Consider the following 17,101-nt stretch of genomic DNA (forward strand, 5'->3'; position numbering starts at 1 on the left):
CCAGAAAGTAAAAATAGCATTAAATGCATTACAGAAGTAGAGGAGAAAAAGAATTACTCATCTGTACAGCATGTATGAAATGCACAGAGCTGTCAAGTTGTACACCATGGTACCAACTTACCACAAGCTTACTGTAGTTAACTTGTTTGTCGATTGTTTGGTCTGTGATGTAATAGGTCAACCGGAAAAAGGTCCAATACTAACAAGCTGAAAGGGGGCATATTGCCACCTATCATTGCAGAGTCAGACACACTTTTGACAATAAATCTATTCTCCTCCCGTACTTTCAGGATTCAAGACAACTTTATTAATCCCTTAAAGGGCAATTTCATTTGACAGCTCACACAACAACACACAACACAACACGTAGAACATAGAAAGAAAATTGACAGCTGTGTGCAAATTCTGTTAGATGCCATGATGAATAACATTAAAAATGTGGAGAAAGGAAAAAAAGAAAAGAAAAAAAAACACACCAATAAATACGTTACAATATGTGCATTAAAATATGTGCATACTAGGACAAGGACAATTTAAAAAATTAATCAAAGAAATCAAATTAAAAAGTGTAGTTGAGCTACGACCGTAGCTCGACTTTACTGTGCATGTAAATTTACTGACTTAGAATTTGTTTTACTCTAGACTGGTTAAAAAAAAAAAAAAAATTCTACACTCAAACTTTTTAGCTGCAAATAAAGATTATTTTTCTTATTGATTAGTCAGCCTTTTTCTTTTACTTCTAGATAAATTGTTTGGTCTATAAAATGTCAGAAAGTTGTGAAAAATCGATGTCATAACCAAACATTAGCAATTCACTATCACATACAATAAAGAAAAACAATCATTCCTCACACTTTAGAAGCTGCAACTATACATTTTTTGGTATTCTCTTTTGGAAGCATTTTGCCCTTTATTTGACAGATGGTAGTGTAAAGGCATAATGCCAAATCAGGGGAGAGAGAGAGGCTGGCTCCAACTTTGTGTTTAGGCTATGCGGCATGCCCTGTAACCACTTGGCTTCCAAGGCACTCAGAATCTTTGGTATTTTTGCTTGAAAAATGGCTTAACTGATTGCCATAATAGTGGCCAATTAAGTCTTTGACAAAACAACTACAGTAATGGGTTAAATCAGTGAACTGCTTCAGCCATATTTTTGAGCAGTTGGATGTTGCAAGAAATCAGGTTTAGTCTGCAGGTGACGACAGAAAAATGGACCGAATGGAAAAGTCATTGATAGTCGGCCAGCTAACTGGCAAGTTTTGATATATCAGGGTTTTTCACACAAAGTCAAAAGTGAATGAGGAAAAGCTCTGGTTCAAAGTAAAGTTAAAGGATCCATCACAGAAAGCACTGTGACCAGCTCTGTATCGAGAGCTATTAAAGCAATTAGTAAGTCCCAGTGCTGGACAAAGAGCCTCAGTGTGCAGAGAAGGAGTTTTAACCGCAGAAACACTCCGGCCCACTTCACCCCGAAATGTCCCAGTCAGAGGGGATGGAGGAGTTCCAGTTGAGTTTGTGCTCCCAGTATCAACAGCTCAGCTCATACTGCCTCTGCTGTAAAAGGGCTCCACTGTGAGTCTGTTCTGTGTTAGCTGTCAACTGTAACTCATCGCATACTATCAGGGACTGGCGGGCGTTACACACCTGTTGGCCATTTTATTTTACTGCTCCTAGGTCAGTAAAGTCTGCCCCCTGTGTTTACAACCACCTGTAAAATTAAAAGCTGCTTTAATGTAAATATGTTGGTGTTGCTGTGTGGTGTGTGGAGATTCTTCACATAAAGAGACAGATAATGGTTATTTAATAGAAGCCTGAGGTCAAGTCAAATGAGCCTTTTGACTGTGTCATTTGATGGTGTGTGAGAGTTAAAGCCTGCCTGCCTGCCTGCCTGCCTGCCTGCAGGGCTCTGAAGAGGCTGAGCATGCCTGTCACCGCCTGCTGTCCACTGTACATGACTAACTTTCCATATACACATCTGTGGAAAACACTTCATTATCAGAGGCTCTTAAATAAACTGGATTCTAGATAGAATGAGTGATGCTCATTGATTGACATGTCAGTCAGCACTTTACTGTCAATGCAGCAGGTGAACTTCCTGTTGTTTGTCTGTAAAAACTAAATTCAGCTACCATAAATCTTTAAATAGCCTAGTCACAATGAAACGCCCAGTCCCTTTTACTAGCGTGGTGTGGCTACACATCTGACAAATAAAGGCCTGTCTCAGTTAGATGCATGGTCAGGTTGCCAAGCAGTTAATTTTTATAGAAGTTCTTTGGATGTATAAAACAGGTTGTTGGCTACCTACTTGAGCTAACGTTAGTCAGCTGTTTCAAACACATAAAAACATAAATGTTTTAACTTTTGTCAATACGGAAATGCTACATATTGTTAGCTTGGTTAGATTCTCCACAATTCAATCGTTCAGTTTATTTTACTGAAACTATGAGCAGCAAAGAAGACAGTAATTAATTGAGATTTACCAGCCTGGTAAACAAGAGTGATGAAAAAAGTGGTGACTCCCTACATTACCTCTAAAGAAGCCTGTGGTTTCTACAGCATGTCTGTTTGTTAGAGTGCTCTTAGTTTAAACACAGAGAGGTAATGTGAAATGTGCTCTTCCTTTACTTCTCTTTTGTTTTTAACTGTATTCGGCACTATTGTGTGCTTGTCTGGGTCTCATTTTCGCTCCATCTTTGCTCTGGTCCTCATCTACAGGGGAAAACAATGGAGCTCTTCATTGTGTCCCAGTAGGAGAGCATGAATGTGAGTTGTATTTATGTGCTTGCACTTACACTTTTTGATAGTTTGTCTTTATCTGTTTCAGACCTATGTATTTACTGATGGTGAGGACAAGGAGCTGCGGATGAGAACAGGTAAGAAGCTGGACAGTTCTCATAGGAAATAAAAGCTGAATAAAATGAGCAAAATGATAAGAATAGAATAAAGTTAAGAGTTGTCATTGGAAATAATTGTTAAAGTGTTTCCTCATTTGTTTTGTGTAACCATATTATGTTGTCACCCAGCAAATCTAAATAAACCTTTCTTGCAATCAAGGAACCCATTGCATCCCTAATCCCCCCTTTTTTTAACATTTTGGGCATGCAAGGCAATTAAATTTGAGCAGTTGTGCATAACAGTATCTGGGCCAAACTGAGACATTAAGTATTTTATTGCACAAAGGTAGTTTTGATGTATAGAGAGTGGTGCAGAAATTACTTTTTTTCAGCCTTTCTCGAAGTTAGTGGCACCCTACTTCTCCAGCCAATGGGATTTTTACCATTGGAATTAGGATTATTGCAGACAGTAAGCTCTATTGCAAACAAATGGTTATGGTACCTACACGTTTTGTTCAGCAAGATAACATTAGGGGTAGTTAGGGGGTAGTGCAGGCACAGCAGTTGCACTGGGGTGCGTGAGGAAAAGGGGCCCACTTACAATATGTAGGGCAGAAATTGGGGCCTTGTGGGTAATTCAGATTGCCACCTTGGATACATCATTGTATTTTGAAAAAAATCACATTAGATTAAAAAAAAATGGTGCCATTTGCTAGACTATTGAAAAGGCAAACCCATCCCCATCATGGTTTTCTTTTGTGTTTTTTTTGGTAAAACAGTCAGTAGCAAAATGTGTTCTTCCTGGGTTAGTGTCAGAGAACAGCAGAATCACTGTAGTGAACATTAATGAGAGAGAGAGAGAGAGAGAGAGAGAGAGAGAGAGAGAATTCAGCTGGCACTGGTGTATAGGCACTGAGAAAAAAGAAACTTTCAAATAATCAGAATTGATATGTATCAATAAATCAGTATTTTGTCAACACTACTGTGGCCACATGGTGGCATGTACACAGAGAACAGGAGGGGACCAAGAGTCCATCCCTGTGGCACACCACTTGTTAAAGGAGCTGATGATGAAACATAATCACTTATGCCACAGACACCGAATGTTTAAGCTGACAAATAAGTTTTAAAGATGAAGAATTGAAATATATATATAAAGACAAACCATTGGTGTAGTTTAACAGGTTGAGGACTGTGTGTCGGTGTACATTGCAAGGTTATCCTGTCATTAGAGAGTTTCAGATTGTAAGCCTGACGTATGTCAATTTGTATTTTAGGCATATTATTATCTGATGTAAGGATATGCTGTAGATTACAGGAATATGTACAGATGTACATCCTCTTATGAAGAATTGTCATAGTGTTTTAATATGCAGTATCTGTTTTGTAGTGTATGTGTCAGCAGATGGAAGAAGGTTAACATATTTGATGTACAGTATCTCCAGAGCTCATGTTCTGCATGTGAATCATCTGCTACCAGCATATAAAGTACACAGGTGTAGGCACAGTAAGAAACTATCCACAGCAGCATGGAGCTGAACTGTGCTGTCCTCTGCTGTCTCTTTCCCAGGAGTGAACCTCATCAACACGAACTGCTCAGCAGCCCACACCCGACAGGCTCTGTGCTGCAAGATGTCTGTGGAGTACGATAAATTCATCGAGTCCCAGAAGAAGTGAGTGAAAAGTGAACATACAGCAGGGATGCAGTAAATGGTTAATTAACCAGTTTGACCATGATATGTCCAGGAGATTACAAACCACCAACATAAATTCACCCAAAGGAACAGTGCTGACTGTGTGTGTGTGTAGGTGGTTTTGCCATGTGGATGATGATAACTACGTGATCCTGCCAAGCCTGCTGCGGCTGCTCTCTTCCTATCACCACAGCCAGGATGTGTACCTGGGCCGGCCCAGTCTGGATCATCCTATAGAGGCTGCAGAGAGGGTCAAGAGTGACGGATCGGTCAGTCTGCTGCTTCCATCTTATTAGGATGTTCTGGCTGCATTAACTGATAAATATAGCAGTGAGCAATAAGACAGATCCAGGCTTCAGAGTGTTTCAGAAACAGCAAGTTTTTTCTTCAGACTGTAACTACCTCAACAGCTGGATGATCTTTGTCTCTTTTTAGGTGTCTGTCAAGTTCTGGTTTGCCACAGGCGGAGCAGGTTTCTGTATCAGCAGAGGCCTGGCACTGAAAATGAGCCCATGGGCTAGGTAGGTCATGGACAATCTTTGAAGTGATTGAAACTGTGTTACCTTTTGAAGTCAGGGTTTTCACTTTACTGCAGTTTGTAGTAGAAAAACAACATTTACATGTACTAAAGAATGTTTAGATGAAGAACCTCTCTAACAAAGTATTTAACTAACCCTCAGAGAATCTGCCCAGACCTGTTATAATCATTTCCTGTTTTAATGTGTAGATGGAGACAGAAATAATCACAGTTAGTTTAAATGAGTCCGGCAGGCCCTTCAGGATCATTGTAGTTAACAAGCCATCACTTAAAGTTTCTCCTGTATTTCTCAGTGCTGTGATAGCAGTCTCTGCACAAATAACATAGTCTGTGGCGCTCTCATTAACAGCTTTCTGAAGGGACGTCCGCTCCGTGTATAAACTGTAGAGCTTAGACTGGGCCCAAAAAATCCAGCCCGACCCCACCTGAGTCCGTGCGTGTTATGTCCGAACCCAGCCCGGCCTGTCCCTTAACTGTAATTACGACCCGGTTTAAACCTGACATTTTTTTTAGGATACAAATATGGACATTGAAGGCTGAATCTCGTCTTTCTTTCCATGGCAAGCCTTCATCATGTGCTTCTTAAGTGTCGAGGTCCCCATCTTTTTGCTGTCATATACCAGCATCGTGCTGCACTTGGTACACTCGACGAAGCCAACACAAGCTTTCACCGTCAACAACTCACATGTGTGCAGCCAGTGGCGCCGTCAAGGGGGGGCCACGCGACAAAGCCTTAGAGCTCTTTTTTAATTGGACTACTTTCCTTGTCCCAATATACAAGCACGGGAGGAGACTCGTTATATGGTATGAAGTATGTCCAACTCTGCTATTATAGGTGGCGATATGACCCCTTTCAGCTCGTCAGTAGTGGACCTTTTTCTGGTTGACCAATTACGTCAGAGACCAATCAACAAACAAGTTAGCTACGGTTAGCATGAACTGTCCTTGTCCGTCCAAAAAAGCACGGCTCTGGATATAGATTTCACCATGTTGTTGTTTTTCTTCTGTCACACACTGAATGCTATTTGACTTCTGGGTCAAAGCCTGGAGCGAAAACTGTGGAGCATGCGCAGAGTGCCTAGGCCAGTTTGGGTCTGATTGACTGTATACATGCAGGAGTAATTCGACTCCCAATCACATTATCTGGGTGTGTTTGTCCGACTTTGAGAAATTCCATTTAGTACAATTTCAGTCAGACTAACATGTTTACATGGATTTTAAATGTTCAATTTTAGTCAGACTAACACAATAAATCCATGTCATCTAATGTCATTAGAGTGTACTGAGTGTAAGCAGTGTAAAAATGTAAGTCATTATTGTCAACTCACTCAAGTGGAAGGTGATTTGAGAGATGGCTGCTGTCAACAGCTGCTGTGAAAGTGCCGTGAAAACACACTTTGACAGGCTTTGTAGGCTGAACCTCTGTCGCCTGGTTTCAGTTTGGGGAATTTCATCAGCACAGCGGAGAAGATCCGACTACCAGACGACTGCACCATTGGCTACATCATCGAAGCGCTGCTAGAGGTGACCCTAACACACACACACCTCTTCCACTCTCACCTGGAGAACCTGCAGAAGCTGCCCACTGACACTGTGCTGGAGCAGGTGAGTGTGAGTGTGTGTGTGTGTGTGTGTGTGTGTGTGTGTGTGTGTGTGTGTCAGTGTTGGTCTGTAATCCCTTCCATTGAAATCGGTTCATTACATTAATGAATTGTTGTCACTGTTGAAAGACTGAATACTTGCTATAACTTGTATATTTTTGTTTGTTCTGGTGACAGGTCACTCTGAGCTTCGGAGGCTTTGAAAACAGAAGAAATGTGGTCAGCATTGTTGGAGGCTTTTCACTGGCTGAGGACCCCACAAGGTAAGGCTCTGTTCAGCATTTAACATCACATACTGTGTGTCTGAGACTTCAGACTAGTGTTAAAGCATTATACTGAGACAAATACAGCTGCAGTTACATGGACAATATTTCTCCAAACCAATTGAAATCATTCTAATTAGAGATTCCAACTGAACTGGATGCTAAAGTGATCTGATAAGATGTGTATGTAAATGCCCCAAAGTATTTAATAACAATATAACTTTGACTTGTGTAAAGTGGTTCCATCCACCTTGAAGGGTCTAATCTGCCAGAAATATAAGAGAAGGTTTTTTCCAACCTTAAATGAAGAAATGAAGAAATTAAGTGTAGAAGGACAAGAAGTCATGCAGCCTGTTAATATCGTTTAGCAGCAAGTAACATAAGTGTAATCCAGGTTATTTTCTGTAGCTACAAATTACAGATGTCCCCTAAACGATTCTTATGCAGGCTACTAGGGCTGGGCGATATAACGACTATGTACAATATGTTGATACATTTTCAAGCAAGATATATAGATTTACACAGTACCATTTATATTGATATAGGGTCAGGTTGCGTTACATAACACTGTTCTTTTAAAAAGCCATGCCACTGTTCATCTCTTCTCACTCACGCTCTCCACACACCTCCACCCCACTCACTCAGTCACAAGTCACAAGCAACACTAAGAGAGACAGAGAGCTGCTACTCTGTTCAATCTGTTTGTTACTTAGTCTGCAGTGCAACATCGGCCTATATGTTGCACGAGCTACACTAAATAAGATAAGATAAGAAGAGATAAGATAAGATACACCTTATTGATCCCACAATTGAGAAATTCCAGTGTTACAGTTGAGAATCAAGATGTGAGATGAAATTACCGCACTAGCACACGTGCAGTCGTCCCGCACAATAATAGAGATGCATTGATTTTGTGTCTCCTGTCCCGCAGGAGAAAACACATCATTTTATAAGCTATTAATAAAGAGATTCATGGGGTTGTTTGTTTCTTTTCCCTGGCCTGCATGTCTTTTGATGCACTGGTCAGGAATAGCGCTCCTATTTCGTTGTTTTCATTTAGTTTTTAATGAAATAAAGGCTGTTTCATATTCTGTTCTCCTCCTCTGTATTTTATTTATTTTTCTATCACGCAGTGATTGAGGTTAAGGTCTCTTTTCTAAGAGAGACCTGAATAAGAAACATTAATGAGATAAAGATAAAGCCTATGCTCAATAACACCGGCATCATCACGCCTCTTTATGCAATTAACAAATAGCAACAAGAGTAGGCTGTGAGTGGCTCAAATAACACTAATAAATAACATGAATTACTTGGCCATAATATTGCTGTGGAGGAAGAGAATGTTGCTGACCGACTGTGGTCCCAATCCCATGCGTCTCTCTTCCAAGATGCGCCCACAGACACTAAAGGCCTGCTCTGTAGGCGCACTGGATGCGGGGATACTGAAGATGAAACATGCCAGCTTTGAGAGCGCTGGGAAGTAGAGGGCTCAGTGCACCTTCAGACCTTGTTTGAGCTTCTTTTCCACATCATTTGTTAACTCCATCCTGTCGCTATAGGCTACATCCCAATCCCGCAGTGTTTTTTTTAGCCACCCGTTCCTGCCCGCAGCAAAGTTCAAGCCGCCCACTCCCGCAAGATTTGGGTTGGGTCCCGTGGGACCCGGTGGGGCCCAATCCCAATGCAGCCCTCTAAGTAGACGTATGACTAATAATAACAGCAGCAGTAGGAGGCATCAGGCAGGACCACGGCAGCAGCACAACCACGTCACACTATCCAGGCACAGCAGCGATATGAGTTAACCTGCAAGACAGTGGAGCACAAAGGCTCCGGAGAAGAAGCCGAGTTAGTGACATGCAGTACGGCCGAGTTAGCGAGATGCAGTAACAGGACGTGAGTGTTAGCAAAGGAGAAGGAGACAAGGTGCTTGGTGTTTTATGGGCGGTCCCCCGGCAGACTAGGCCTTTGTCAGCCTAACTTGGGGCTGGTCCAAAACAAGCCTGAGCCAGCTCTAACTATAAGCTTTATCAAAAAGGAAAGTCCTAAGTCTAGTCTTAAATGTGGAGACGGTGTCTGCCTCCCAGACCGCAACAGGAAGATGATTCCACAGGAGAGGAGCCTGATAGCTGAAGGCTCTGGCTCCTGATCTACTTCTGGAGACTTTAGGGACCACGAGTAACCCTGCATTCTCAGTGCACGGTGTTCTGGTGGGATAATAGGGCACTATGAACTCTCTTAGATATGACGGAGCCTGACCATTTAGAGCTTTATAAGTTAGGAGAAGCACTTTAAATTCAATTCTGGATTTTACAGGGAGCCAGTGCAGAGAAGCTAAAACAGGAGAAGTAAATAAATAAAAGATTAAAATCATTTTCCAGCAGATTCGTTTAAAAGGACATGGAAAAAGACTTATTAACGCCCCCACAAAGATTTTTGTTTCAGACAGGTCTACTTGATACCTTTATACACTGAACAAAATATAAACGCAACACTTTTGTTTTTGCTCCCATTTTTCATGAGCTGAGCTCAAAGATCTAAAACATTTTCTATACACACAAAAGACCATTTCTCACAAATATTGCTCACAAATCTGTCTAAATCTGTGTTAGTGAGCACTTCTCCTTTGCCGAGATAATCCATCATCATCAATCCATCAATCCATCATCATCAATCCATCATCCATCATCCGTCAGAAAACCAGTCAGTATCTGGAGTGACCACCATTTGCCTCACTCAGTGCAACACATCTTCTTCGCATAGAGTTGATCAGGTTGTTGATTGTGGCCTGTGGAATGTTGGTCCACTCCTCTTCAATGGGTGTGCGAAGTTGCTGGATATTGGCAGCAACTGGAACACGCTGTCGTATACGCCGATCCAGAGCATCCCAAACATACTCAATGGGTGACATATCCGGTGAGTATGCTGGCCATGCAAGAACTGGGATGTTTTCAGCTTCCAGGAATTGTGTACAGATCCTTGCCGTGCATTGTCATGCTGCAACATGAGGTGATGGTCGTGGATGAATGGCACAACAATGGGCCTCAGGATCTCCTCAAGGTATCTATGTGCATTCAAAATGCACCAGTGTTCGTTGTCCATAACCTACACCTGCCCATACCATAACCTCACCACCACCATGGGCCACTCGATCCACAACGTTGACATCAGCAAACCGCTCACTCACATGACACCACACACGCTGTCTGCCATCTGCCCTGAACAGTGAAAACCAGGATTCATCCGTGAAGAGAACACCTCTCCAACGTGCCAGACACCATTGAATGTGAGCATTTGCCCACTCAAGTTGGTTACGACGACGAACTGCAGTCAGGTCGAGACCCCGATGAGGACGACGAGCATGCAGATGAGCTTCCCTGAGACGGTTTCTGACAGTTTGTGCAGAAATTCTTTGGTTATGCAAACTGATTGTTGCAGCAACTGTCTGGGTGGCTGGTCTCAGACGATCTCGGAGGTGAACATGCTGGATGTGGAGGTCCTGGGCTGGTGTGGTTACACATGGTCTGCGGTTGTGAGGTGGTTGGATGTACTGCCAAATTGTCTGAAACGCCTTTGGAGACAGCTTATGGTAGAGAAATGAACATTCAATTCATGGGCAACAGCTCTGGTTAACATTCCTGCAGTCAGCATGCCAATTGCACACTCCCTCAAAACTTTTGACATCTGTGGCATTGTGCTGTGTGATAAGACTGCACATTTTAGAGTGGCCTTTTATTGTGGCCAACCTAAGGCATACCTGTGCAATAATCATGCTGTCTAATCAGCATCTTGATATGCCACACCTGTAAGGTGGGATGGATTATCTCGGCAAAGGAGAAGTGCTCACTAACACAGATTTAGACAGATTTGTGAGCAATATTTGAGGGAAATGGTCTTTTGTGTGTATAGAAAATGTTTTAGATCTTTGAGTTCAGCTCATGAAAAATGGGAGCAAAAACAAAAGTGTTGCGTTTATATTTTTGTTCAGTGTACTTATATTATAGTTTTGTGTCCTGTAATGCAAACCTTAAAATCTCTGTAGCCCCAGTGCTATGTGCAAAAAGTTAACGTACAGCCTTGCTATTTGTTTTATGTCATTTTCCATTTACATGTTGTGCGGCTGCATATTTTCAAACAGGGGAATAAAATCCCTGTCTTCCATTTTATTTCGAACACAGTCTGTTAAAAGTCATGTTAAAAGTGCTATTGATGTCTCAAATGTGGCTTTGACTGACAACATGTTGTCCATTTCATAGAAAATACCAAGATGTATATCACATATCGTCATTAAGCTTCTAAATACAGAGATACAAATTTGCCCACCCCTACAGGTCACTGTTACTGATAGCAATAGACATTTGTTATGTCCAGCGACTCTTCAATTCAGCCTGTAGCAACAGTATTACACAAGGCTAGTGTTTCAAAATCAAAAACTACATTAATTAATCAGAGCACTGACATGAGAATATAGCACTAACAGAGTGCTTTATTAGAGCTGAATGGCATGGACCAAAGCAGGAACAACAGACCAAGACCAAAAGTAATCAAAGGGATCCACATGTTTTGCCACAAGTGGAGAGAAGTTAGGGAGATAGGTTTTTTTGTCAAGTCAGGACACATCAGAATCGATGACAAAAGCCTGATTGGGACATACTGAAAATAGCTATTGCTGTTTGATTATTTTATTAAGGCTTGTACTCTGAGAAACACTGAACTCTTGGAGTTTGCCCTTGTGAGAGAAGTAAATATGTCTGTGATGCTCTTCTCTTCCATCCTGCAGGTTTAAGACAGTCCACTGTCTTCTGTATCCAGATACTGACTGGTGTCCAAAGCTGGAACATCGCCACAGAAACTGAAAACCACTGTTTTTATCCTGCAGTACTGATACCTGCTAAAATGTATTCCACTGCTTCACCCTGCCATGTTTGGATCAACCCTCGATCAAGCTGGAAAAATATGTCATGTCACACATCATTTGGTGGATGTCTATCCAAAGCAGTCTCACCTCATACTTCATTAATGCACAGCGCTAGTGGTAGTGCAACCCTCAGAGGCAGAGTCTTTCAGTAGGCAACATTTATATAATTCATCAAGTCAGTCTGAAAAGGTGGAGCCAAAGGACGACTTTTTCTGGCTACAACAGCATGACAGTGAGTAAGGGGCCGTACACATGCCGCGTCTTTAACCACTTGGCGAATGCAAGGTTGGGCAGTGGGGGCTACTCTTGTGCTTAATCTGTGCCAACTGCACGGAGGCAGGTTTCTAAGTGCTAAGCTAAGTTGCTAAGCTTACCAAAAATCCTGGGAGCTTATCTTCTTCCAGGCATTGTTTTATAAGTGTGTATTAGGCCAAAAATATTGTCCATGGGACAGATGTAAAGCTCTGTATAGCCCTGCACTTAAATAATTAACTTCTGCTCCATATTTGCTACAGACTGATATTTATGGAAGAAGGGAACGATATCAGCTGGCTGTGATTGGTTGTTCCTTGTCAAATGACATGCAGTGCATGCTGCCACCTTCCAAAAGTTGAACTCTGTTTATCTCAGGGCACAGCCATTGTGCCTATCTAGTAACGCACCTAGCTAGTAACCTAGTCTACCAGTGTTGTGTCAAAACAAATTTGCTGATGAAAATAATTAAGAGTGCATATTTACAGTTAAGGCTTTTGCACACTGAGTCGTCTTTTTTTGCTTTTTCGTCCAAAATTGTAGCACATTTAAAAGATAGATTAAATCTTATGTTGTCTCAATCGTGTTCGCGCACTAACTATGTAACTTTCATCTGTCATTAAACTTTTCAGAACAGGTTAGATTTTCTACTTTTTTTCACATCCGTCAAAAGCCTTTAGACTAAATAAAATAGAGAGGAACAGGGTGTGCAGTATCATTTCATAACTCAGGTAGGTTGCTTTCAATAAGTCAGACAGTAATACTGAGGGGAATGATGATGATGAGGAGGAGAATGTAATAAAAGATGAAGGCTGCACAGAAAGAGAGAGACAATGTGGAGACAGAGAGGGAGGACAGCTCAGCCTCTTCAGGCAACTGTGGTGCCAAATGCAAGACAGAGAAAGTGGTGACAGTCAGGGAGGGAGCTCCATCAGAGAGATGTAAGAGAGCAAATGTGTCTTTTCATTTTGTCTCGTATTGCAAATTTTCTCAACAATCAGTCTGCAGACATGTGCAAGGTTTCAGTATGTAAAAAAAATTTATTGACTGATTTTAAAAAAACGCATCCAATAAAACCCAGCAGACATCCAGAGGGAGCTTGGAGTAGAGCCACTGCACCTTGGCGTCGATAGGGGTCAGTTGAGGTGGGTTGGGTATCTGATCAAGATGCGTCCTGGTTGCCTCCCGTTATAGGTGTTCAGGCACTTCTTCCTACTGGTTGGAGGCCAGACCCAGAACATGCTGGAGGGATTACATATCTCATCTGGCCTGGGAACTCCGTGGGATCCTCCAGGAGGAGCTACAAAGTGTCGCTGGTGAGAAGGATGTCTGGGGTGCTTTGCTTGGCCTGCTGCCCCCACAAACCGGCCCCGGATAAGCGGATGAAAATTAATGGATGGATGAATAAAAAAAAAAAAAAAACCTGACTCAGTGTGCAAAGGCGTTTACAGTGCCACATTTCTACTAGTTTCCATCTTTCCTACTTCCCAGGTCGGAGCTGGCAATGACATCACATCCAAGTAGATTGTGTTCCAGTACAAGTTTGAAAACCAAGATGTTGTTAGCAGTACCAGCTCAAGCAATGCCAGTTGACAACAATGCACTATACTGTATTATACAAACAGCGTAGCAACAGGTCCACCGAGAGAAGCTGGACAGTACTGTGTGTATGACTGTTAATAAGACACAAATAAGGCAGAAGTGCTAATAAACAGTATATTACTATAGCTTTCTCTACTGAATATGCAGTGAGCAGCCATATGGGATTTTCAGGTCAGAGTTAGTGAGGTTCCTCCGACTTTCTGAGTTGGAAATCTGACTTCAGGGGGCGTTCCAGTTAAAATTTCTGAGTGGGAACTCAGAAATCCTGACTCCCCAGTATGATTGGAACACACAAATAGAGTTTCTTCCCAAATGTTCATATTTGCAGATGGCTAAATGGTGCTCTGAAGTCTACTGGCTCTTTGGTTCAACCAATTATAACGTCTACAAAAAAATAGTTCAGGAACTCCATTCTGCATGTCAGTGGCACTGCAGAGAACCACTTCAGACAAATGCTACAGTATGTGAAGGACCTACTCTGCTTCTTAGGGCATAGATGTTTGAGCGTTAAATAAAAGGCCCACAAACCACTGACTCTTACTGTAAGTCACCTCTCTATTCGGTCACTGTTGACATGTTACCCCAAAGTCAATATAAAACCAAGGTCATTTCTTTACAGTGAATGATTGTTGAGGTACTTTTAAGAATCTGGTTAAAATACGTTGAATTTATCATAATTGTTTGGTCTCAAACATGAATTGAACTGATTTTTGATTTGAAGGTTTGAATGCTGCATGGGCACACATTTATTTCAGTGTGTTGTTATTGATGTGATGCCCTCCGATTCTCAGCCAAATACCTTCTCCTTGTATTAGCCTATTTTTAACTGGCCCATCTTTATGGTTTTGCACTACTTTGAACTTTGTTACTTCCTGTCGGTTACTGATTGTAGTTCCGTTTTTCAGTGTTGGTGTAAATATGAGTGAACTTCATGATGTATTCTTTCTTTGCATAGGTTGTAGTTTTTGTTCTACATATGCTTCTTTAATGCAGTGATACTGTAGAGGCAGATATAATGAGTTTGTTGGAGTTAGTGGAGCCGAAGATAACTCAACTACATTGCACTGAAATTTGGTGCAGATATTATTTGCCCCCAAAGAGTGTTGCTAATAATTTTAGTTTGGCGCTGCCAGCCGGACAAATTTCTCTGTTGACTACCTTGGTTCATAAGGTTTCACACTGCAAAAAAATGCCCTTTTCGTTGAAAAAAGCAAATATGGCTGCCAGTGCATTAAGTGAATTTCATTTAATGGGATTTCTTAAAGGGACAGTTCACCCCAAAATCAAAAATTCATATTTTTCTTCTGACCTGTAGTACTGTTTATTAGTCTAGATAGTTCTGGTGTGAGTTGCCCAGTGTTGGAGATATCAGCCGTAGAGATGTCACACCAAAACTATCTAGAGTTATAAATAGCACTGCAGGCAATAGGAGAAATATGTGTTATTGGTTTATGGGTGACCTGTCCTTTTAAAATAATTTAGGATGCCAGCTACCAGATATATTCAAATAAAATTACAAGTGAATTAATAAATACCAGAAGATTAAATGACCTAAAATAAGATTAGTTATATTCTTGTTTCCAGAAAACTTACCGGCAAGACCCGATTGCCATTTAACACAACCAATGTGACCTTCAAGTTGGTAGGCATGTGTGCTCAGATATTTTTTAGCAAACGTTAGCATGATAGCACTCTTAACTGGTATACTGAACAGTGGCATAGTGGTAGTTGTTGAGGTGGGTGCACTGCCAGGTAGATGGGTGGTTACCAAGGACAAAGTGGGTGTAGTCTCCTATATATTCCAATGGCTTTTTGGCTAAAAGGTGGGTATACATTAAGCAGACAGAAAAAGAGGTGGATACACCCTGTATACCTGTGTACACCTTTCACAACACTTCTGAATATTGGAAAGATACCTGCAAAACATCAGCATGTTCGCATTTAGCACAAGCATCAATTTGTCCAAGTACAGCCTCTGAGTTGTGTCTAGCAAATCCAGTAAAAAAGTTCTGTAAAGATGCTTTTGCTAAAAATGAAATGAAGACAAGCCTTACTTTCCACAGCCATGCTATAGTTTTCTAAGTATGCCAGTTAGTCTGCTGACCCCCCACACTATAAATGCTCATGATAAAATGGAAAAAGAAGTTCTTGTAGACAACATTTAAACTTAGATGTCCAGACCTCTGATCCTTCCTTAGACTTCAGGTTTCCCAGTTTGCTCACTTTTTCTTTGATAAAACAGATTCTTTGGCTCCAGCCACTCCATTCACACCAACCAGCAACAGTATTTCTGCCTGTAAACAGTACTTGTGTAAAACACTCATCTACCTTTTTGCACACAAGCAAAGAATCCAAAATCCAGAGCATGTGCTCCACTGCAGGTCAGTGGCAGAGAGTGAGTGAGAGAGTGAGTGAGTGTTTTTGTGAACCCTTTACCGCTGATGTATTATTGTGTTGTTTCAATAACAATAAAACCATTCTGCATTGTCATCTGTTTCACTGTTCATTGTTGAATTTCTACCATACTGCAGAGTTGATATGTGCATCTGTTTTGTTTGGGATCATTGAAAAGAATACTATGTATCCATACCATTGCTTGAGCAGTATTGTGGTTATTGCTAAGTTAATGACATCATTCATGACAGGAATGAAATAGCTGTCAGATTTATAGGAGTGTGTTTCCCATCTCCTCTGGGGAGCCGCCTCTCTGTAAGCAGTTAAAATCCTGTTTGACAAGCAGATGAGCTCACTGAGCAAAACACTGAAATACATGTGTGATTAAATTAAGCTGATTCGGTGCCAAGGGACTCTCTGCTCCTATATCACTGCCTGGGTGGATGTGGATGAAGAAAAGGCTACACCTAAGGGTGTGTGTGTGTATACATAGTTGTGTGTGTAAGGTCTGAGTAATTCAGAAATTATCATGTGTGTCAGGGTGGGGGCTGTGATGAGTTTCTGTATTCAGAGAAGCAAAGGAAACCACCTATCAGTATCTTAGGTTTACAGTGGCATGCACAAGTCAAAATTTCATTTACTGTGAATAGCTAAGCGAGTAAAAGATGACCTGATTTCCAAAAGGCATGATGACACATTTCTTCAATATTTTAAGCAGGATTACTTTTTAATTTCAATCTTTTACAGTTTCAAAATAACAAAAAATGAAAAGGGCCTGAAGCAAAAGTTTGGTCACCCTGCATGGTCAGTACTTAGCAGCAGCCTCTTTGACAAGTATCTCAACTTCTAAATACTTTTTGTAACCAGCTAAGAGTCTTTCAATTCTTGTTTGGAGGATTTTCAACCATTCTTCCTGCAAAAGGCTTCTAGCTCTGTGAGATTCTTGGGCCATCTTGCATGCACTGCTCTTCGGAGGTCTAGCTACTGATTTTTAATGATGTTTAGGTC

The 17,101-nt window shown here is 41.3% G+C and overlaps 1 protein-coding gene across 1 annotated transcript in view; it reads left to right on the forward strand.

The window, feature by feature from the left end:
• rfng (RFNG O-fucosylpeptide 3-beta-N-acetylglucosaminyltransferase) overlaps window positions 1–16,176 on the forward strand; it is a 28,498-nt gene extending 12,322 nt beyond the window's left edge. The window contains exons 3-9 of the mRNA XM_049563918.1: window positions 2,825–2,873; window positions 4,405–4,507; window positions 4,644–4,797; window positions 4,964–5,049; window positions 6,506–6,671; window positions 6,845–6,930; window positions 11,708–16,176. Of these exons, the coding sequence (XP_049419875.1) occupies window positions 2,825–2,873; window positions 4,405–4,507; window positions 4,644–4,797; window positions 4,964–5,049; window positions 6,506–6,671; window positions 6,845–6,930; window positions 11,708–11,783 (720 nt within the window). The 3' untranslated portion in view covers window positions 11,784–16,176. The remainder of the gene's footprint in view (window positions 1–2,824; window positions 2,874–4,404; window positions 4,508–4,643; window positions 4,798–4,963; window positions 5,050–6,505; window positions 6,672–6,844; window positions 6,931–11,707) is intronic.
• Window positions 16,177–17,101: the final 925 nt, after the last annotated feature.

Source organism: Epinephelus fuscoguttatus, linkage group LG20, assembly GCF_011397635.1.
Source record: "Epinephelus fuscoguttatus linkage group LG20, E.fuscoguttatus.final_Chr_v1".
Classification (NCBI taxonomy): Eukaryota; Metazoa; Chordata; class Actinopteri; order Perciformes; family Serranidae; genus Epinephelus; species Epinephelus fuscoguttatus.